Here is a 23,176-nt window from a genome sequence, read left to right as displayed (position 1 = left end):
GGATTCAGAGCTGAACCTTTAATATTATAATGTATATCGATGCAGTTGGTCCTTGCGATTCTAACGCACCAAGTCCTTTGAAAATCGGAAAGAATATGGCTGAGTTCTGGCTATTTTTCTAAAAAAGGACATTCTTTTTATGGCCATAACTCGGCCAAATCCTGAAGGATATCGGAAGGATATACCTTTTTGAACTCGTAGAGAGCAGGACTATCGATTTGCATTCAAGGATTTCCAGGATTCGATAAAAAAATTTCGAAAAAAATTTTACAGGGGGTAGGTCGCAAAAGTGGCCAAAATCGAAAAAATCCGGTCTAACTTGGCCATTTTAAGGACTATCAGGATGTCCTTTGGACAGTAAATAGTCCTCGTCCCCCAGATTACGAATTAGCAATAAAAAGGACGAAAATCCTTCAAACGGCGGAGAAAAAATGCCAAATTTTCAAACACAAAATAGCCTATAACTCGGCTATATCCTTGCGTATCCTGACGAGTCCTGTGTCAAATTAATTGTATGGACCAGGGCTATCATCTGGCCAAAGGACATCAAAATCGTCCCTGTTCTGAGATATTAAGGATTTTGTGTTTTCGGCCTGTTTTCCTTGTAAATCGCCACCGAAAAATTGTCAAGTCCAGGATTCTTAGATGACCCCATAATTTTTTGATGCAGTTCGATGCAGCTGGTCCTTACGATCCTAACGCACCAGGTCCTGCGAAAATCTGCAAGGATATGGCCGAGTTATGGCCACTTTTCTAAAAAGGACCATATATTCTATGTATTATTAAATTGCCTATAATTTGGCCATTTCAAGGACTATCCTGATGTCCTTTGGCGTACAGATAGTTGTTATCCTGCCAATTTAGAATATGCAATAAAAAGGACGAAAATCCTTCAAGGAGCCTTGTTAAAAAAATTAGCCATAACTCGGTCATATCCTTACGGATCCTGACGAATCCTGTGTCAAACTAATTGTATTGACCACGACTATTGACTGGCAAAAGGACATAGCAATCGTCCTTGTATATAAAAAAATTAAAAATTTGAATGGGGCGCACCAAATTTCTATAAAATTCAGCTGAAATACCAGGCGAACAGAAATGCCCAGCAGGTAGACGAAAATCGCCGGTCGAAAAATTTCGTAGCATACCCAAAAGGGGCATGTTGAGCCGTTAAATTTGAATTTGCTTTCAAATGAATCCCGCAACCGCCAAATAGAAAAGAACGTTATTTTTTTAAATGTTTTTCCCTTGGAATAATAGCTTTTACTCCAGTTAGCTTCAGACGTTGTATGTTTCAAAGGACATCAAAATTTCAGTCGATTTCCTTGCGGCCCGCATAATAATAAATAAGAAAGGTTTGTAATTTTAGCTAAGTTTTAGCTATAAAGACAACTCTTTCGCATTTGTTGTTAAAATATTGTTTTTATTAATTTACAAAAAATACACAATTAAAATATGCAATTACGTATACACGACAGCTCACATAGGTACTCGTATATACAAAACGAAATTACAGAGCAAGAATATCCTTTTTTAGAAGAACATAGAACATTGTTTACGTACATAGATGTTTTTAAGAACTAAACGTTATGTGAACAACAAATGTGAATTGAATTAACTAAAATCGCGTTAATAATAATTCTCGATTTAAAATATTTAGTTTTTAGGTGCACGGTAATAAATTGCATAGAATTAACATTAAATCGATGAACCCAATTTGCATTTAGTTTTTTTTTGGTTACAGTTTTAGAATAAATTTGATTTGATTAGTACAAAGTATGCGTTTTTTCTTTTAATAGGGGTTCAGTTTATGTTTCGTAGTGTGTTAAAAAATTGGCAATAAATTGGCAGATAGACACGTTCAAAAGCACAACAAATATACACAAAAAGATTGGATAGTTAGAAAATAAAAACCGAAATTGAAATGAAAAGCGAATATAACGTTACATTTAGGGTGTGTGTGTGCGTGTGTATATGGGGTATTTGTGTGGCGTGTGTATATATTGACATATTAACGCTAGTGGCTAATTATATTCTAATGTTAAATTATTACTATTAGTATGCATATAAATGTTAAAAGCACATTTGGCAAACTTCTTCGTTTAGTTTCGACTGCAGCTGCAGTTCCTGCTCCTGCTCCTATACCTTATTCCAGTCGAAAACTGTGCTTCTCCGTCTTCGTCTCGGAACGCGATTCTGTTGTTGTCGTAAACGATTTGCGCTCCATGACGCGCTGCGTCATTGAGGTGAGACGCTCGGAGCCCTGATCCACAATGCTCAGCTTGCCGCCATCCGTGTTGAGCGTCATCTGAGAGAAGCTCGACTCCAGGCCAGGCTTGGGCAGGCCCAGCTCACTGGCGCTGCCGCCGCTATTGTTGGCTGACTTGTCAAAGTTGCGCGTCTCGTATCTGCTGAGGAGCCGGCAAGGGATTAGCGTTTGGACTGGCTGTGTCTAAATAATTCTCACTCACCTGGACGTGTAGCCCTCGTAGTTCTGGCCGGGATAGGCATTGCCGCCGGTCAGCTGCACTACGCCGCCCTGGCCGAACGTCTTGTCATGCAGATCCTGGACACAGGCCTCCAGATTGCGATTCACCGTCGGCTTCTGTGGCGGCGGTGGTGGCACAACGGGCGCGGACGTTGAGGAGTTCTGTGTTTTAAGGCTGGACGTTTCAAAGCTATGCTGCTGGTAGTTGGCGTTAGTGGGTGTGCCCGATGCAGATGTGGTGGTTGTAAAGCCGTTGCTGCCCGCCGCACCAGCCACTGGACTGCCAGGGTATGGGCGTGGCACAGCATTGGCGGTTAGTTTGGGATTAGAGCGAAAACTATGGCCCGACGTGGCCGTCTGCATATTAGAAATGGTCGTCGACAATGGCGGCGGTGGCGGCGGAAAATCGCCATTGGCATCATCCATGGCCGCATAATTTGATGGTGGCGGCGAAACTGCGCCCGGATGATGGAAATGCTGTGGCTGCGGGCTGGCATAATTATAATGATGCTTCTGCTGACTGCCGGCGGCTAAGTCAGAGCCTGCGTAGTAGTTGGACGGGCTGGACATATCGCCCGAGCTACAGTAAGCGCCTCCACGACCCAGAGTCTGTTAAAGGTTAGCAGGAGACAAAGATTTGGTTGGTTAGACAGATTAGGGTTAGATCATTTACAGCTACAGCTACAACTAAATTGATACCGACACCAGGTGAGAATTTCATCAGTTAAATCAATGCCAATTCGTTGGTGCACAGTCTAAACTAAAACTAAGAGATAAAGGATAACCTGTTCATACATTGTTCTGGCTCCTGTTGAGCGTGCCGTAGGCGTACTCCGTGTCGCTCTCGTCGGTGGTGAAGCCTTGGGTGTTCTTGGCATAACGCTGCGCCTGGCGCACATGCTTGAGACGCTGGCGCGCCTCCTCCAGCTCCTTCTCCTTACGCAGCACAGCGGAGCGTGCATTGATCTCCTGCGCCATGCCGTCCACCATGGATGTGTTGATCTTCAGCGAATGCTCCTCCTCCGCCTCGAGGCCTTGTTGGGCGGCATGCACCAGATTGTCAGTGGATTTGATGACTGCATTGCCAGCGGCCTGCAGGCGACGTCCCGCCTCCGAGTTGGGATTCGATTTGACCTTGCATGCAATCAGCAATTGCGCTGTGGAGGCAGCCACCTGTTTGGCCGTCGAGATGAGCATCTCCTCGGTGCCGACGCCGCGCACCAAATTCTGTGCGGCCTCCACCAAGCTGTGTGTGGCTGCAGCCACCAGGCGGGCGGCTGAAATCAGACCCTCCGACCACTGGCCATCATCGGAGCTGGTCAACGGACGCCGTGCCACCTTGCCCTGATCAATGAGCTCACGCTGAGCGGCATTGGCAGCACGTACCAAGGCAGCAGAGGCGGCCATAATGCCCTTGGCTGCCTCGAGGATCATCTCATCGAACTTCATGTTCTCATCCAGCTCGATCTGTGAATGGAAAGCAATGCGATTAGATAAATGAAAGCCATTTGGAGCTCAATTAAGATTAGATAAGATTAAGAGTAGCAAACACCATTTGAGTTAAGTTAAGTTATTCGATTTGGTTTTGGTTTTGGTTTTGATTTTGGTTTTGGTTGGTTTAGTAGAGTTTCAACAATCACAGTAATAATATGTTTGATTCCTGGGTGAACTTTTGAATGTAACAACCAAGAATATCAAACATATCTCACTGGAATCATTAGATGAGTGCGGGAGTAGTTTGATTTGGTTGATTTGGTTTTAAACGAGCCTTTCGAGATGAGTTAAACTGATGAGCAGTTGAGTTAGTTTCAATTCACCATTCACATACACCATTAACAACTAACAACTAGCAGCTAGGGACTCGGAATCCCAGCTCAGCTCACCTTGACATCCGCCTGGCGACGTGGTCGCAGCGAGGCCAGTTTCTTGGCAGCCGCATCGATGGATGCCGCAGCGCCGAGCAGCTCGTTTTCGGCTATGACCGTGGGATCCTCCGGATCTATCCAGTCGGAGCCCTTCAGCAGACGCGCCATGGCCACCAGATCTGTGACGCACTTGGCCACGCGTCGCGAATAGTGCATGCGATCGTCGGCGCTGCAATTGTGCAAAATGCCATTGAGCAGCTCTCTGTAGGATTCGGCGACAGCGGTGCCCGCCTCCAGTGTGCGCACACGCAGCTCATCCGTCTCGGCACAGTTCCAGGCAACGGAACGGCAAACGATCAGCATGTCCGAGATGGCGCGACGGCCCAAATTGGCCGCAGCCACAATGTCCGCCTGCAGATTGGAGGTGCCGGCGGCGACAGCCTTTGCCGTGGCAGCTGTTACATTCATGGTGACGCGTATCAAATCCTCGGGTCCCATCTGAGCGCTGCCCACGGGCGGCGGCGTCTGCATGGCCTGCAAATGAAAGTCAGAATAAATGCGAGCTCTAGAGGGGAGCTACTTTTATGTGCTACTCACGCGTATCTCCTGTGAAATGGCCTCCACAGTGGCCTCCATGGCGCGTGTGCCGCGCGTGTGCTCATCCTCGACAGCTTTGACGGTCTTCAGCAGCGAGGAGACATTCAGCACCATGACCTAAACGCAATAACAAAGTGTTTTTGGTGTTGTTGGACAGAAATGTTTGGGATTAATCTTCAGTTTTATAGTGGGAACAGAGCATGGATAAAGTAGAAATAACTTAAATCTAAACTCTAGACACTACAAACTACAAATTAAGTTCTACAAGTAATACGTCTACTCTTAGATGGCTTTGGCACTCTGCATATAAAACTATATTGAACAACATGACTTTACGAGCAATTAAAATTTTATTCGAGAAATAAGACAAATAATGATTATAATCCTTCTAAACAACATTCATATTCAGGGACTATAACAATCGACCAAAGGGAAACAACTTGCAGATGCTATGGAGAGCAGCAAATATGGGCCACAGCTTTCTTAAGGGATTTAGTCGCACAATATAAAAGGATTTTGAATATACGAAACTTTGTTTTGGCCTTTTCAAATTCAATAAAAAGCTAATTTTTCACGGTTACAGAAAATCCACCGCCAAGCGTGGAAAAATTAGGCTTTAATTATGGATAAGAATATACGAAACTTTTCCAAATGGGTTCTAAATTCATTTCAAATTCGACCAAAACACAGTTTTCACGGTTACAGCAAATCCACCGCCAAGCGTGGAAATGTAGGTTCAAGGTGGGGCGCTCGATAGTTAAATTTCAGCCCGAGCGGCTTCCAATTCAAAATATATAGATCATATAGATTTCATGCGATTGGTTTGTGGGTATATCTATTATTCTAATATCTTGAATTTCGATCAACCCATGCCCAGTCAGAAAAGGGTGAATTTGAATTTTTAGTTATTTCTAGCCACATATATACCGTTATATATATGCACTCTCCAAGTGTACTCTTCCATAGCATCCACAAATTTTACAAAGTTTTCATAGTGACAAAAATGTTTGGAATAAAATTGTTTGTTTGTTTGTTTGCTTGCTTGTTTTTTCATGTTTTGTGCAATGATTAATGTTTATGTTTAAGAAAGAATTTCGTCAATTTCGTTTCCAAATTGCTGTGGGAGGCACGCCCCCTCCCCCCCTGAAATGGCTCATGATTCCATTGCCGATTGCTGCTGCCGCTGCCGCTGCTGCTGCTGCTGCGGGGGGCGTGTGTGTGTGTTAGTTTCTGAATGGGCGCTGGCAGCCGATTGGCAAACATCTTGAAGCGTCTGCATTGTTGTTTGTTTTCGAAATATGGTTGGTATCGATATCGAATTCGATTTTGATATTGATGCATGTTCGAATCGATAGGTTGCGTATATATACATATATATATATATATTCCACAGCGAGCGCAGCGCATGAAGAGAGCGTGGAGAGCGATTTTTGAGTACGATTTGCGTATTTGTACAGTTCATGAGAGTTTGTTGTTGTTTTTTTTTTATGTATATGTATGTTTGTGTGTGTATGGGAAGAGAGAGAAGAGCAGAGACGTCGAACGCGCACAAATTAGCAAAAAAACGAAAACGAAAATATACAAAAATTTATGGAATTTTTATGTTCAATGTTTGCTTTTTACAAATGTCTGTGTGTGTGTGTGTGTGGGAGGGTGGTTCTGTGAGTTGTTTGAGTGGGTGGTGGTGGATCGACAAAGAGAGTGGGAGAGCAAGAGCAAGAGAGAGAGCGCAGCAAATGCATGCGGAGCAGCAGGCAGAAGGGCGGGTGGTTGACCAAACAGTTAGAGCTGACAACGGCGGGATGAGAAAGTGGTGTTTGGTGATTCAATAGCCACAGATATTGTTGTTGTTGTTGTTGTTGGGGGCTGTTTATACACTTGTACACATGTATTTGTGAGAGAATGAGTGTGTTTGTGTTTGTGGGGTTAAACATTGAAAATTATTAATAAACATTTAATATAAAAAACGTAAAGCGCCAGCAGCAGCAGCAGCAGACGAGCAGCAGGTGAGTTTGAGCTTGAGCTGGAGGTGAGACGAGTAAGCCCTCGTTTGGTGCAGAAAACAGCAGCGACAGCAACAGCAAAGTGGTATTAAATATTCTTTTTTTGTATAGGGGTTTTCTTATAAGTACATTTTTTTTATGGTGGTATATGTGTGAGTGCCAAAGCCAGTTTAGGTTTAAAAAGTATTTACTCGTAAACAGTAGTCGCTCACTAAGTAGAACGTTTCGTTTAAAATATTTGAGAAATGTGGAAGAAGTATACAAAAAAATAAACAATTTCTAGTATCTTCGTTTTACAAATATATAAAATGATTACGTTTTCTGGTTCTAGTTACCGAGCGAGCACTGTATTCTAACTGCCACAAACAACATTTATGTATGCGTATATGTCTGTGTAAAAAAAGGACTAAGAACCAAGCTGACAAAACAGAACTCGAACTGTTCGACTAGGCTTAGTCAAAACTTAAACCAATTGGGAATTACAAGCTCTGAGCAATTAAATATTTATACTCTTTTATGCTTTATACTCTGATTTACTTTTGGGATTTGGGATCTGCTCTCTTCTTCGAGTTTATAATTCGATTTGCTTCACGACCTCTTTTATTCCAATTTAATTCTTCGTACTATTTAATAGTTTCCCCTAAACTCATGTTCCGTACGTTTGTCGCTCAAAGCTACTCTCAAAAAGTCCCAAAATATAGTTACCATAACCACATTAAAGTCAGATACAGTTACAAAAAAAATTACCAGGAATTAAAAAAAGACTGTAAATATTACACACTAATAAAAAAAGCCACAACAACGAAAGCTTTACAGCATAGATAGAGAGAGTATTAAAAAACTAGAGAGATGAAGAGACGTAGGGAAAAATATATAAAGAAAAGGACTTGAACATACCCTGGCGCTCTCCTTGAGACCCTGCATAGAGGGATCGTGTATGGGCTTGCCCGAGGCCAGTTTGGTGCAGTTGATCAAATCACCGAGAGCCGAGGCCACATCCTTGACAGCATTAATGACCATAACCTGCGAGTCGGGCTGCGAGGAGCCCAAGGAGCAGGCGCCGCGCTTTACAGCCTCCGCGAGTTGAGCTGCAGGCAAAAAAGAACGTTAACATTGAGCACGGAATGAGAGGATCTGATGACTCACTAATTGTTGAGACGGCATTCTGTGCCGCATTGGCCAGCTGATCTTGTGTGCCGGCGGCGCCGGTTACCAGCACCTTAGTGTCCTCCACCAGAGCCTTGGCTGTCTGTAGAATGTGCTCTCGGTGATCGGCAAAGCTGCCGTCGCCGTCCGAGTGCAGTGTGCCCGCCGTGGCAAACATAATGGTCGTATCCAGATCTCCGATGATGCCGGATACGGTGTGGGCAGCATTGATGCAGGCCTGGGTGCCGCGAGAACCGGCTTGCAGGGCAGCCAGCACCTGGGCCACCTTCTCGGATACCTCGCGAGCATTGTTCGATATCTGCTTGAGGGCGCTGGCATCATGTGGACTGGCGCCGCCGGCAGAGGACTGTATCATGGAGCTGACCGAACGACCCAAATCGATGACTGTGTTGCGTATGCGCATGGCCACATCTGGCGAGGTGGTGGTCGTGCTGGCGCCCACCGAATCCTGGGTGAGCAGCTGGTAGTGCTGGGTCATTTCGACGGCCAGCTGGGGCAGAGCCGCTGGCTCCACACTGCTCTTGGCGTTCATCTCGTTGCCCAGGCGAGCAATCTCCTTGGCCGTGGCCACCATGCGCGTCTGGTAGTCCACAAAGGTGTCCGAGTAGGAGGCATTCAGCAGCGACTGTCGCTTGTCCGTGAGCCGCGTTATGGCGCGATTCACCTGCTCCATGAGGCCGGTGACAATGCCCGTCTCGGCATTGATCTTCTCCACAGCTTGCTGCAGCTCCTGGATGGCCTCCCGGGTACCATCGATGGCCTCGTCGAGGCGCGGATGGGCGTGTGTGGCACGTGGATTACCCGCCGAGTCCTTGGCCGATTGCACCAGGGTAATGGCGCTCTCGACCACCGACTTGGTCTGATTGATCAGCGACATTTGCTGCTGGCTGTGCACGATGTGGGTGCAGGCGCCAATGGCGCCATTCACCATGGGCACCACATAGCGCGAGATCTCGCCCACGGCATGGCCCAGCTGCTCGGCATTGTTCTTGCCCGCCACGCGTATGGGTTCCAATTTGTCCAACAGCTCCGCGGCAGAGTTCATCGTTTGGCCACTGAAGCCATGCAGATTATTGTCCCGACGACGGCTCAGGCCCTGAGCATTGGCGGCCAGGGCGCAGCTGTCCAGCTCACGGGTGCAGGTGCCCAGGGTGTGCAGCACCTGCTCACATTGGGCCTGTCCGGGCGCCTTGTCGCGTATGTTGTCCACGAGCCGCTTGACGGACTCGGAAACGGGCGTGGAGTGCATGGAGAGCTGCTGCCACACGGGCGGATTGTCCGGGGACAAGGCCAGCGATTTGGCCGCCTTGACCATCTCGACGACGCCATCTATAACACCACGTCCAGCCTGAATAACTGGCTCCTGCGCCTTGCGACCCTCGGCTGAGATTTTGGCCGGAATCGATATAAACTCTGGACTGGAGGCATATTGACGCACTGCCTTGACAGCATCCAGCAGCGGCTCCACAAGTCGATCCCGACTGCCGCTCGTGGGATTCTCCTCAATCGCTTTGATGTCCTGCACAAGATCCGATGTTGCGGTGGCCACCCGCTTGGCCAGCACAATGAACTCATTCTTGGCCACCGGATTGTTGGTGTTCATGCTCGCCTGTCGGCAAATGGAACACAGATAGCTCGTGTGCTTGGCAATCACGGTCAGAGCCGAGATCATCTGCGGCTTGCCTGACTGGGCGCTGCTCACAATGTCGCAATGCTGTCGAATGCCCTGATAGGCCCAGGTCAACTGCGCCTGGTCAATGATGCCGGGACGCCCAGCCACGCTGCTGGGATGCGAGACGCCAATGAGATAGGCTGCCTGCGAGGAGCTCTCCATCAGACCCTGTATGGAGTCGTTGACATTGTTCACCGACTGACTGAACTCCACGTGCTGTGACTGTTTGGCATTGTTGATCATCTCGGAGATGGCATAGCCCAGATTGCGCGACTTGGCGGTCGCCTGTTCGACGCAATCAAAGTAGCCCATCTCGTTGATCGGCTCGTGCGGATAGTCGAGCATCAGACGCAGTGCCTCAATGTTGCGCATGGCATTATCGCACTCCTTTTGGCCCGGCGCCGACTGAATGCTGGCATCCACCAGCTGATTGATGCTCTCCGTAACGCTGCGGGCGGCGGCATGCAGCAAATTCTTGGCATTCGGCTGGCCAGGATCGGCGGCAATGGACTTGGCCGTGGAGAGCAGCGAACACGACTGTGTCGACACATTGCGCAGGCAGTCAATCATCTGCGAGCGCACGGGCTCATCCGTTTGGGTCTGCCCCGCCATCTGCATGCTCACCGACAACAGATCCCTGTAGTTGGCCGCAAAGTTCTGGCTGCTGTCGGCCAGCAGGGCAGGGCTGGCATACGATTGGACAATCTGGCCGCCGGCGCTGCTCAGCTGCTCGGCCACCTGCTTCAGCTCGGACTGCAGCTCGGCATAGGGTCGGTTCGAGGGCGGGAATTCGCTCACGGACAGAATCTCGCTGAGTTCGCTGACATTGCGCAGCGCGGCGTCCACCTCACGCTGGCCGGGTATGCAGTCGACGGTGCGCGAGAGGGCACCTGTCACATCTCGGCCCGCTTGGGTCAGCGCCTGCGGATCGGAGATACCCTGCAGCGTGCGCTGCGCCTGCTCTATCAGCTGTGCGGAGCTGGTGACCACGTCGTCGGCGCACTCAATGATGGCCGGATTCTGTGTGGTCGCCGCCACGCCATGCACGCTCTTGGTGAAGTCGCCCAGGGCCAGAGCCGTGTCCCGGCCAGCGGCGCCTGCATAGCTGCGTTGTCCCTGCAGTACAGAGCTGAGCAACTGGCTCAAAGCAATGCCCACATTCTTGGCCGATTTGCGCAGCTCGTCGGCGGTGTTCTCCACCGTCTCGCCGGGCAGAGGACGCAGTTGACCCGCCAGCGCTGCCTGGCGTGTATCGTCGAGCACATGATGCAGCTTGCGCACCGCCTCCAAGGCGGACTCCAGCTCCTGACCACCGCAGGCATCGCGTGCACGCTGCGCCACCGAATGCAGCTCTGAAACCGTCTGGCCCAGATGCAATGCACTCTTGGACAGCTGCGCGGCAGAGGGTATATCCGTGACAGTGGGCCGCAGGGCACGTGAAGATTGCGATACTTGAAGAGCAGGCTCAATGAACTGTTCCGCCGCCTCGATAAGATTCAGCTGGGCGTGCGCATCGTCTGGCTGGGCGCGCGTCGTCTTCAGCGATGTGACCAGTCGTGGTATGGTGTCTGCGACGCGTTTGCAATCCTGCAGCAGCGACTCCTTGGTCTGATGGTCTTGGCTGTGCTGCACCGCATTCTGGGCGGCCGAGATGCACTGGGTGGCTGCTGAGGCAGCCAGCTTAGAGTGGAACTCGAGCCGCTGGATGAGACCACGCTTCATGGCCGGCGTATTGGCGGTGCTGGTGGTGATCTCGCGCAGCTCCTCGGCAGCACGACGCAGCGCATTCTGATTGTCCGAATCATGTGGATTGGAGGAGCACAGGCGTGCCGCCTCCACCAGCTTGGCGGTGGCATCGGCCAACTGCTTGGCGGCCGACAGCAAACGCCGCTGCATGTCCGCATCCTCCTGCTGATCCGCCTCGCCCTTGATGCTCTGGATGAGCTGTGCCGTTGTCTGGCCCAGGGTGCGCGCATGGCGCACCATTTCCTGGGGATCATTGGTGGACACCAAAACATCGGTGCCAATGATAACATTTTCGACGGGACTCAGCTCCTGACTGGTGCGATTCGCATGCTCGCGAGTGCTTAGCTTCACATGCTCCAGCATCTCTGTGAGACTCTTGGAGACATCGCGTGCCGCGTCCAGCAAATCGGCCTTCAGCTTGGGATCGTTGCTCGCCTCGTTGCAGACCTCGCAGAGCGAGTTGACAGCACGGGCCACGTTTCTGGCCGCCGCCTCCAGCTGCTCCCGGCAGGCAGCATTGTGCAGGGTGGGTGCCACCACCTTGGCGCAGGCGACCAGCTGACTGGTGGCCAGTGCGCACTGGCTGGCTGCTCCAATGACGCGATTGCGCGCCTGATCGTCCTCACAGCTGGCGGCGATGTTCTTGGCCCGCAGCACCAGGGCGGCTGTGGTATTGGCCACGGCCTTGGCCAGGGCCAGCAGCATGTCGTGCAGATCGCGATTCTCTGGCGCCTCCTCCTCAGCAATAGTGCTGAGCACATGGGTGGTGGCTTCGCCCACACGGCTGGCGGCATTAATCAAATGCTGCGGTGGCTCCTTGCTCTCCGGCTCAGCGGCCTTGAGCAGATCACTAAAGGCATTGCACAGATTGCGAGCTGCCTCCAGCAGCTGGTCGCCATTCGAATCGTTCTCCATGAGGGCGGCAATCAGGCGCACCTCCTTGGTGACCTCGGGTATGGTCTGGGCAATCTGGGACACAGATGCCGAAATGGCTTCCGTATCGACCTCATCCGGCTGCGAGGCGGTGATAATCTGCGCGGTGGCCGCGCTCATCGTGGCCACATGCGAGCTGACCGCCTGCTTCGAGGTGTCCAGCGTATTCTCACGCCACTCAATGGAACGCAGATCGCTGCCCAGCTCCTGAATGGGTGCCTGCACAGAGTCGAAAATTGATTAGTTGTAAATTCTAGTTCTTCTTCTTATTGGCCTGCTGGCAGACTCACCTTGGTGCGCAGCTCCTCGTCAGCGCGTATTAAGACATCCTGTCCAGCGGATATATAACCGAGCAGCGCACGCTGCGGCTCCGTCAGATTCACAGAACTAATGCGTACTTCCTTAGTCTAATAAGGAAATCATAATCGAGATTAATAGGGATTATCAGAATAAATTCTATTAACTTAATGGGCGGCACATACTTTGTGAAACTTTTCATGACCGTTTTCTAAATGTTTCAGGGATTAACGCAGCATGTTAAGAGATGAAAGAATTTCTTCAAGTTAGTTCAAGTAAGATGTTACAAAGTGGGGTTATGTTCTGATTTAAGAGGTGCAATGGCAACTTAGACATAATGGCAGGAAATGAAATTTACGAGTGCTGCAATTGGAATCGGTTGTCTCTCTGGGTTGTTTATGAAACTTACCGTGGGCGGTTGATGAGCGTGATTTACTTGACCCACAAAGGCGCCATACTGCACGCTCTGCATTTCGTTCTGCGTAAAGGTGCGTTCACCTGTCAGCCATATCGGGCGAGCGAGGGGCAGAGAGAGAGAAACGGATGTGTACAAAAGAAATAAATCATAAATTATCAGAAGCATAACAAAAAACTTAAGCAAAAGCAATGCAGCAAAAACTACACCAGCTAGAATTTATATTTAAGATTTTTAACAACATATTTTGTGAGTCTTGGACTTAAATTATTATTTTCTGTTTTGTATTTTAACATATTATTACATATTAAAATTAAACAGCTCGAATTTAGATATTTTTTTTGTTTATATCTGTTCAATCTCACATTTTCCCAAAATTTTAAATAAAAGCAACTTGGCTACAATAAAATCGCACAAACAAAATTTGCTGGTCTTTTGTTCAAGCGTACTTTACAGTAAAAAGCTGAAGCTTAAGTGCACATATTTTAGGTATATATTAAATAGAAACCCAGAGACTTACCGTCATAAGGCCGCATAACGCCCGGATGCGCTAAACTTTCCAAGTTCAGCTTCTCCACGCGATTCGTTTCGTGCTGCAAGAAGGTGGCCCTGAAAACATAGACAAATGTCAACAATAACATATTAAAGAATCCTCTTCAGCTACACAACTCACTTGGATGGCGCAACGGACTCCTCCACCATGGTGGATCCCTCATCTCCCTCGATGCCAAAGTGATCCTTGGTCTGTTTCTTCTTCAATATGATATCGATATAGCCCGCTATGAGCTGCACGATCTGTTCGGCTTCTGTCGTCTGCACTGAATAGTATTGATTCGCATAGTCGCCAAAGTCCAGGGTGAAGGTGTTCGGCGAGGCGCCCCAGCGACGCACTGTGGTCAGTGGCCAGGAGATTAAAATCTCCTTGGTGCGCTCATCCAGACGCAGCACAGAGTCTTTGGTAACACCCAAGAGACGCGGCACAAGCTTGTTCTTGCCATTCATCTTCTCCTTGACTAGGAAGAAGGTAACGCCATAGGTGGGCAGCTCCCGAGCGGTCTTGGTGTACAGAACTTTGGCATCGATTTCCGTCAATTCAAAATGCTTTCTATGCTCCGCAAAGATTTTCTTCTCAATGTTCTTAACACGCACATACGACTGTGGCAAAAAGTCCTTTAAGCTGGATAGTGAGAAAGGGCAGATAGTAGTTAAAAAGTGCATAGTTTTGGCAAGGGATTCTCGACTTACTCCAAGAATCCGGGCTTGTGCTTGGCCTCGTTGTGCGGCCCGAATTGTATGTGCACTTGGATTCCGGCGAATTCGCAGGCTGGAAGAAATATCAGGCAAAATTTGTAAAATAAAAGAAAAACCATGAGTTTTATTAAGTACTCACCCTTGTCCTGGGTAACAGGATGTGTGCCATCGAGAATGGCGTCCCTGGCCTGCACGTAAAGCAAATTCAGCTGCACCGGATCACGCGAGTCAATGTTCTGATCAGAGAAGAAGAAACGACGGCGCAGCAGCACCGTCTCCGACTCATCGATGCCCTGTTCGCGCAGTGTGCGACCCACATCGACCCAGTTCACTGAAAGAAATAAAGTTGTACATCAGTTAGTTAAGCTGCCAAACGATAGATCGCGCCCACTCGTACTCACTTTCATCGTCAGTTTTGAGTTTCTTGCGCAAACTTTCCATTTTGGCATCGCGATCCTTCTCGGTGAACTTGCGCTTGAGCGTGAGCGTACCAAACTTATTGTCCGGCAGGTTCTCGTTCTGCGCCTCGTTATCCTCACGCACCAGGCCATATTCCTCGTGATTGGTAATGCCAATTTTGGTGCAAATTACCACCATCAGCTGGGAAACGGGCTGCGAGTCGTCGACCAGGATGGTCTTGACAGCGCCATCTAACATGCGGACACGCAGTGTCCGGAGCTTGCGTCGATATTCGAGCGTATCCTGATTATGCAGTATATAATAGCCCAGTGTGCGGCCAGCTTCTAGCCAAACGCCCTGCTGGTTCTGCTCATCCGAAATGAAGAGTCCATATTCGCTAGCTGCAATATCGTTAGGGGGCAGAAGCTATAGAGAAACTAGATCTGAATGTGACTGGGCGTTACTCACGTTGTCCCTGCACCGCTTCGGCAAATTTATCGCGTATGATTTTGCATGCATCGAAGACTGTCGTATTTGGTTGGAATTGTATGGTCTTGGTCACCCGACCACCCTCCAGCTGTATGCGCAACGACAGTGTGGACATCTTTGCGTCGTCTACGTGCACGTCCGCCTCCTAGTCTTAATCGTTTGCTTAAACTTAGTGTATTAGGTGTACAAATTGTAAAAGGCACTGTGGAGGAAAAAATGAGAGAAACAGTCGAGAACAGGCGTTATAAACATGAAGTAAATGGCCCGTTCAAGTGTTATAAATAGCGCACTGAGCGAAACTGAAACACAAAACCTAAACCAAAAACCAAAACCACCCCCAAAGCAGCAAAGATAGCCGGGCCCAGGCCGGGACAGGCCCAGGCCCAGGTCGGGGGCAGCCACCACCCAAAAACCAGACAAAGTCGCTGCGCTGCTGATGAAAATCTTCTATACACACACACTCGCACACTCACACACACACGCACACACACACACTCGCACTGTGGGCACTTCACTGTTCAAATCAAAGCCTGGCCATTGTAGCTTGGGGTGAATTGCTGCTCACCCCGCCGCCCCGCTGCCCGCGCTGCTGCCCCCAGACTCGTGCTTGTCATTATGCCAAAGGCAGCGACGCCAGCGACTGCGACGCTGACAGCGACGTCGTTTGCTGTGGCTGCTGCTGCTGCTGCGCATTTTATGCGACATTAATGCCTGGATTTTTAGCTAAATTCACTTAATGCTCCACTGGCTCACCGTATACCCATCCCAACGCCCATGCCCACGCCCACAGCACGCTTCTAATTGATTTTCTATCCTGCCGCTCTGTCCGTAGACGTGGCCAGGCAATGTGTGTCAGTCAGTGGCCGGAACACGATATCGTTCTTTCTTTTTTTTTTTTTTGTTCTTATGTAAAAATCGATAATTTTCACAGCTTATGTTTTGGTTGTCGCATCCCCCGCCTGACACGAAGACATGCGGAAGCACTTGAAATTTCCGGTAAAAACTGTCGGCCACAAGCCCAGAAGAGGCCAGGCACACACATGCACATGCTCACGCACAGTATATACACACACGGCAAACAGTTAAAAATTTACTTTTTGCCAGTTGGCAGAACGCCGACTGCTCCATATGGCGGCTTGATTGGCAACGGCTGGCTGGCTGTCTGTCGATTTGTCTTGGTTTTATGGAGCACTGTTTAAGGATGCACGTCTGCTGGCCACGAAATCTGGCACGTAACTGAAAAAGGTTACCTCAAAATTGGACCAGCCAAGGGGATGCTGCGACGTCGACGTCGCTGCCAACGTTGCCAGTTGCCATAAGCAGTACTGCTGTCTGTTTTACCGTTTGTTGGGGTGAGAGAGAAACAGAGAGCGAGAGCGCGCCGCCTGCGCATTGCTGGCCACACTTTATTCAAAGGGTGCAGCCAGGCAAACCGAATCAACCCCAAGAGCGCGTGTAGAGTTCTCTCTCGCTCACTCGAACTCTCCAGTTGTAGACTTTACACGCCCGGCAACGGCGACTGCCCGACCGAGTGGCGCCAGCCGGCAAAGTGCCAGCGTTTTGCGCAGCTTAAGCGGCGCAGCGGCAGAGGGCAGCGAACTGGAAGCCACAGGGGCGTAATCTGATCGAAGCGCTGCGCAGCAATCCCGTTTAGACAGCGAGGGAGCGTGCGCAGGGTTTGTTGAAGGATACATGCAATATTTTGCTTTGTGGTAAGAGATATAAAATGATAATATGGGAAAGTTGGCAAAAGTATTCAACGAAATTTAGAATAAATCTAAATCTACTAGAAAAAATCTACTAGAAAAAAGTTATAGGTATATAAATTAAATGTAAGACAAATATCTTCCATTTTTTAGGAAAAAGATAGTTAACATATAATGCAAATGATAGATATAATTATATAATTACGGTTACTAACGGTACTTTCAAGAAAAAAATGGCTAACATTGTAGATATACAACTGATGTGGAGGTTACGAATAGTTGGATTTAGAATATTTTACGAATTTGGGAACTTGCACAATAAGAGATATCTGTAGTACTTTTTAAAATGTTAACATTGAACAACTTTCTTTCTAGTTAAGATTCCAAATGTAGATTATACTACATAAAATATAAACATTTTCATGCTATATTTATGAGCATATTTTCACTAGTTAGCTTTTCTAGACGAAGTACTCTTGCTTGTAATACAATACCCTCCATTAATTCAATTAAATGTACCGCATGCAGACTCCCCCAAAACATAACCTCAAAATAAACAGACACACACACACAGAGAATCTGGGGAAAACTAACAATGTGACATAAAAAGGAAAAAGGGACAGGATGTTGAATAGGGATGTGACAGGACAAGCAGATGGATTTCATAGAGCCGAAAGACAAACAATTTCAATGAATGGGGAAACTGGGCGACAACTAAGTATGCACATACCTCATTATCGATATGTATATATATTTATGGCTGATTTCGGGCTGATGCGGGGGCAGACGAGGTCTAGCATTACAGCTGACTGAGGTTTCAATTGCGGCTATCAAAGAGCAGTTTTTATAGTGTCTAATGAAATACAAGCGAAGCAAAGCAGCAGATTTTCCGGTGAATGCAAATCGAACAGCGTATCCAGCTTTAACTGACTTTAGCTTCTGGCCAGGCCGGCCATGAGTTCGCACTAATTGGCAACCACTTTTCGCTCGGAAGTCACACTGTGCGGCTAATGGATGTAATTTACTGCCATCCAAGTTTTCTATGGCTCTGACTAATTAATTGGCCCTGGCACTGTGCTGAAGCTGAGTGAATGCACTTTCAATATATTTATTGGCATTCACAAAAAGCTGTCGCTGCTTATTTTGTGACTTTTCCAATTGGTAAAAGTATGGAAACCCAATAAATGGCCTAGGATTATATAAAATTCTTTTATAGGGCTATTTGACCAATGAATTTGGTTTTAATTATGATTAAGCCTCGATTTATGTGTGGATTTAATTATGCTTAAATTTCCTTTTTTTACATCCTTATTTAATGGAGCATAAAAATATATGGAACTTAATCTGAGGAGATCGAGGACAACATGGAAAATAATTATTATTACATCATATATTCATATTATAATAATTTTCCACAATTTAAACAAAAATACATATATCTTTGCATCTATTACCAATCGAGATGCTGATTTGAACCAGTGACTTTACAAATCACTGATCAAAGATATATATAAGGTTCAACAAAATTTATATCAAGCTTCTTCTAATAATAAGTATAAAATAGTTCAGAATGTAATCGAAAAGAAATTCAGGCATATCTTGAGTTAAATATTTTATAAATTGTTTCAAGTTCGGGAATCTTTTTACTTACTCTTCGTGCACATTTTTAGGCTCTTCAAGGAATTGTGTTTAAAATTACGTAATGTTTTATTAATTATTTTGCGCTTTTCGGTTGTTTTGAGAAGTTTTTCAAAAGGCACATGGCTCGGTATAGCTTATGCTTATGCTTATAAAGGCACACTCGGGGCTCGTGTGTTGTGTTTCGTGTGTGTGTGTGAGTGTTTTGGTGTGTGTTGTTGTTTTTTTGTTAAATGTAATTGTTTTTTTAGTTTTTTGTTTGGTGTGGACATTGGCACGGGGTGGTGAAGGGATTTTAAAAATCGTTGACTACGAACGGCAGCGCACGACGATCGGAGGAAGGCCAAACGCGATCAAATAACCGACTGACTCCCCTTTTTGTTGGCGACTGCTCGCCGAGCTGAGGCACGTTTGTGGTGGTGTTGAAACGGCGGCACGGAGACGCGTCCAGCACGTTTTTGTACAAGAAATTGTACGGAACCGAAATGGCAAAAAACACAAACTAAGGACTAACAAGTATCTCGAGTGCAACAGAGGGAAAGATAACTTTCTCTCTCTCTCTCTCTTTCCCAAAAAGTTGCCTCTCTGTTAAAAAAGTAGCTACAAAACGCGACTACTCCGAATATGTTTTTTTTTGTTTTTTTTTCAAATATAACAAATAACTTTCTTAAAAGGTGCATCTAATGGCTAAAAACGTTGTCTTGTATATTGTATATACGGTATATATATATTTATATAGTTTTATATGTTTAAAAACGTGTAGAGTTTCGTAATAAATTTCTAACTTTCATCTAAGGCAAATTAGTGGCAGAGTTGGATTCTGAGCCTAGGGCCGAAATATCTAAGCGTTACTTAGAGCTACAAAAGTTGCGTTTAAAATTGAAAGTTTCTCGTTTAAGGCACACGACGACAAATGCAGCAAACAAAAGACGCGAACGTGTTAATAATAATAATAATTAAGTTCTTTTTAATATTTAATAAGGCACTTTTGACGAACTACTCAACTGAAAGGCACGCGCAGGCAACAATAACGAAACTTAACAACTTTTAGTTTTTCTCTTCTTTTTTTTTAATAGTTAACACAAGGCACAAAACGGTGTCTAAAGAAACGCGTGACAACTGTTTGAGGAAACACTTGAACTTGAACTGTGGCTGGTCCAGCTCCAGCTCCAGCTGCTCCTGCTGCTGGCTTGATGATGTCAGCGCTGGCGTGTCCTGCCCGATCGGAGGCTAGGCCTAGAATGATGTGCTACGCCGGCGACACATCGTGCGCTTCTGACGCAAACATCATTCATGCCACAAGTCGTAAGCAACATGAGAATCCAACTGGCGACATTCTGTCGACCCAAAGGATGCTGCGGCGCGCATGCTCCAAGCGGCGACTGAAACCGAATCATCAGCAAATCCTGCACGTGCAAGAGGGATGGGAGCAGCAGTCGCAGCAGCAGCAGCCGCAGCCGCAGCACAGATCAACAGCTGGGGGCAGGGGTTGTGGTGTGTGGCATGCCACTTTGCCTTTTTATATATGTACATATATATATACATTTTTTTTTTGTTGGGCACAACAACAAAAACAACCACCAACTGTGACGCCCAATGGGTGGGCCAGGACCACCAATGGCTGCGACGCTGCCAGGCTTCGTCTCGCTGCTTATGTACAACAACCCAAAAGGGGGGGAGGCTGAGCAATTGTTGTTCTTGTTCTTGTTTGTTCAGCTAAGTTGTATAAATGGAGCGAGTGACTATTTTTTTCTCTATATATATTATGCAAAATGAAGAAGTGCGCTTCTTTGGTAACTTTTGCTGCTGTCTTGATGTTTTAATTAGCCAAAAGGCGGCATTGATTAATTATAGCAAGATTAAGCATACGCCACATTGGTTGCGCCTCAAAGTATGCACAGCAATTGCAGCAAATATACAGAGGAAAAGAAAAAAAAAAGCATCAAATAAGACAAGTTGGCAACGCCTCGACCCCGCCCCCGCCCCCGCTCGACATTGTATGCATAACAGCTTACGACCTATCCCCCTCCCCCCTCCCACACGCCCTTCTTTGCCCAAGTCAAGTCAAGTCAGCAAGCGCTGCCGCCATGGAAAAACTCAACTGGCGCGACTTGTTGGCGCCACAGCCACCATTTTGTCTGGCCACATAAAAGTGTGTGTGCGTGTGTGTGTATTGGTTGGCGCGTGTGCGTAGGAGTCCTATGCTCGAAAGGAATCTTAGCTTGTCGCCGATTCGTTTTGACTTTAGTCAGCATAAAGTGAAATTTTTGATACCCCGCACTTTAAGTTAGCATATGAGGTATGCAAGACATAGGGTATGCCTACGAGCAGGCGGGCATTAGATAAAACTCAATATAAGAATAAAGAGGTATATATGAATGCATATAACATGTCTTTCGGCAGGGTATTTTCGAGTCGAGCATATGCTTTTTGCACTCGCCCGTCTGATTGCTTTTCTTTTACTGCGATGTGGGTGGCGTGGTTTGCGTCCAAAGGATAACAGAATGTCACGAAGCTGCGCCAATGTGGAGCCTTTTATGTAATTTCCACAATTTTTATTTGTGTTTGCGAACAGATGACAAAAAATAAAGAAAAACACATATATATAGATATAAGGAAAAATTTGTCGCCAAACTCGTATAAATAGCCGGAGGCAAAGGCATAAAAAATGAATATACCGAATCCATAAAAACCACTGAGCAGCAGAGCCTATGCGGGGTCAATGTGATTAGAGAAGTTCCGCGCATTCAAATTTGCTGATTTACAATTTCAACTTTATCTATATGAAAATTAAATTGTGTGCGAGAAACGAACATAGCCGCAATTTACAACCGTAGGGTATTCAAAGTTAGTCGGCCATTAAACAAACTACTTCTTAGGTAGTCAAATAGGAAAATGCTCGTAAACTTTTTAAGTTTATTTTGTTGTATTTTATAGTTTATAAGACTACGCGCAATTTGTAGGCATACAAACAATATAAGATGTCTAATCGTGGGTGCTTGACTAGCAAATACCCTGTGTTCTATGCTAATACTGGGTATATTGACTAGCTGTGCATATGATAAAAAGATAAGCTATTAAAGTTTACTGAGATCGTAATGTTTATTCTGGATAAGACTCGGGTCTTGATGCTCAGCAAGAATATAAACCTTTTTAGGGTCGGAAGTGCTTCCTTCAGCCTGTTATATATATTTTGACAATAACAGTATACGCTTTTAACCCATTTCTAAAATGTTTAAGGTATACAAATCAGGGAGTTAGCTATGATATATGAAATATTCTTGCTCTATACGAAGAACATATATAACAAATGTGCTGTAACTGGGGCCTTTACTCTGGAAAAGTGCCCAAAAAAGCAGGTCTATAAACAAAGATTTAAGTTAAATGGGATATGAAAAGTCTTCAGCTTCCAAAGTTGCTGAGATCGTAGTGTTTATTCAGCCTCATAGACAGATATGTCTAGATCGATTCAGTTTATACCCCTTGCGCTGTCAAAGATGCCTCTCGCTGTCTGTTACGAACACACCTTGCACTTACAGCCCTTTTTCCCCATTATCTATTCCTTATCCCAATATAAACAGATTGCAAAAGCACTCAAGAATTATTGCTTAACCAAGTAAACTACATTATTCAACACAAACACTTTTATATATTCAGAACTTACCTCAATTCGCATTAGCCGAAAATAGTGCCAGGTTTAGTTGAAATAGTTGCAGTTGGGTTTTTTTTAGTAGAAAAATTTGTTGTTAATGGGCCTTTTTTTTAGTTGTAGAAAGTTTCGTGCTAATTGTTGTCGTTGTTGCGTTTACTTCGTTGTTGTTGTTGTTCTTCTTGTTGGTGTTCTGCTTGCTCTTCTTCTTGTGCTAGTCGTTTTGTTATTTGTTTAAGAAATCTGTAAATAAAATGAAGTACGAGTCATGAGTATGAGCATTTTGTGGCATAAATCTTTCAACAGTTGAGGTAAAATGCACTCGCAGCATCTCGCAGTTGCAGCACGCAATGCACTCAAAAGCTGTACGCATCGCATCTGAAAACGCAGTTTTCCTGTTTTCATTCTCCATATTAGCGAAGCGCGACCTCCGCGTTGAAGATGCTGCTGCCACTGGCTGGATGCATGGATGCAACATGCTGCCGGCAGCACATATATGGGCAATGCCACCAGCAGGCAGACGGGCAGCAAAGTTGCAACTGCAGCCGGAGTAGCTGCATATGTAGAAGCTGAGCTAAAGAATGTTGCACCCGACTTTTCCATTAGCGAGTTTTGTTTATAAAAATCAATCAACACCCAAAAGCCCAAAAGCTGAACAACAGCATGACCAAAATAGGCCGGCCTGGGGCCGAGGCATCGAGGCACCGAGACCCCAACTAGGAGCACTTGCAGCTGGCCAAAGAATGCGGCTCCAGCCAGAGCCAACCATTAACAAGACAGCCCAGAGATAAGTGAAACACAAAATGAGCTATTGGCCAGCATAGAGAGTTGACCTGGCCAGCTATGTGGCAGGTGCCACCA

General features: G+C 46.6%; 1 protein-coding gene across 5 annotated transcripts; it reads right to left on the bottom strand.

Moving 5' to 3' along the window:
* Positions 1-415: 415 nt before the first annotated feature.
* LOC115771257 (talin-2) lies at positions 416-22,514 on the bottom strand. Of its 5 annotated transcripts, none has more exons than XM_030716870.1 (16): positions 22,331-22,514; positions 15,302-15,524; positions 14,836-15,234; positions 14,574-14,765; positions 14,429-14,507; positions 13,857-14,360; positions 13,704-13,792; positions 13,178-13,266; positions 12,762-12,878; positions 8,100-12,690; positions 7,851-8,041; positions 4,951-5,067; positions 4,372-4,887; positions 3,284-3,955; positions 2,472-2,650; positions 416-2,411 (listed from the first exon to the last, which is right to left on the bottom strand). In XM_030716870.1, the coding sequence occupies exons 2-16, from the start codon at positions 15,435-15,437 to the stop codon at positions 2,147-2,149; spliced, it is 8,136 nt and encodes a 2,711-aa protein (XP_030572730.1). In that variant the 5' UTR covers positions 15,438-15,524; positions 22,331-22,514; the 3' UTR covers positions 416-2,146. The 5 variants fall into 5 exon arrangements, with proteins under 5 accessions (XP_030572730.1, XP_030572728.1, XP_030572729.1 ...); XM_030716868.1 differs by having other exon boundaries at positions 1,027-2,411; positions 2,472-3,097; XM_030716869.1 differs by having other exon boundaries at positions 1,376-2,408; positions 2,472-3,097.
* Positions 22,515-23,176: the final 662 nt, after the last annotated feature.

The sequence above is a fragment of the Drosophila novamexicana genome, unplaced genomic scaffold (genome assembly GCF_003285875.2).
Source record: "Drosophila novamexicana strain 15010-1031.04,08,12 unplaced genomic scaffold, DnovRS2.1 tig00000024-arrow-pilon, whole genome shotgun sequence".
Lineage (NCBI taxonomy): Eukaryota > Metazoa > Arthropoda > Insecta > Diptera > Drosophilidae > Drosophila > Drosophila novamexicana.
This window is presented reverse-complemented; position numbering and strand designations above follow the sequence as displayed.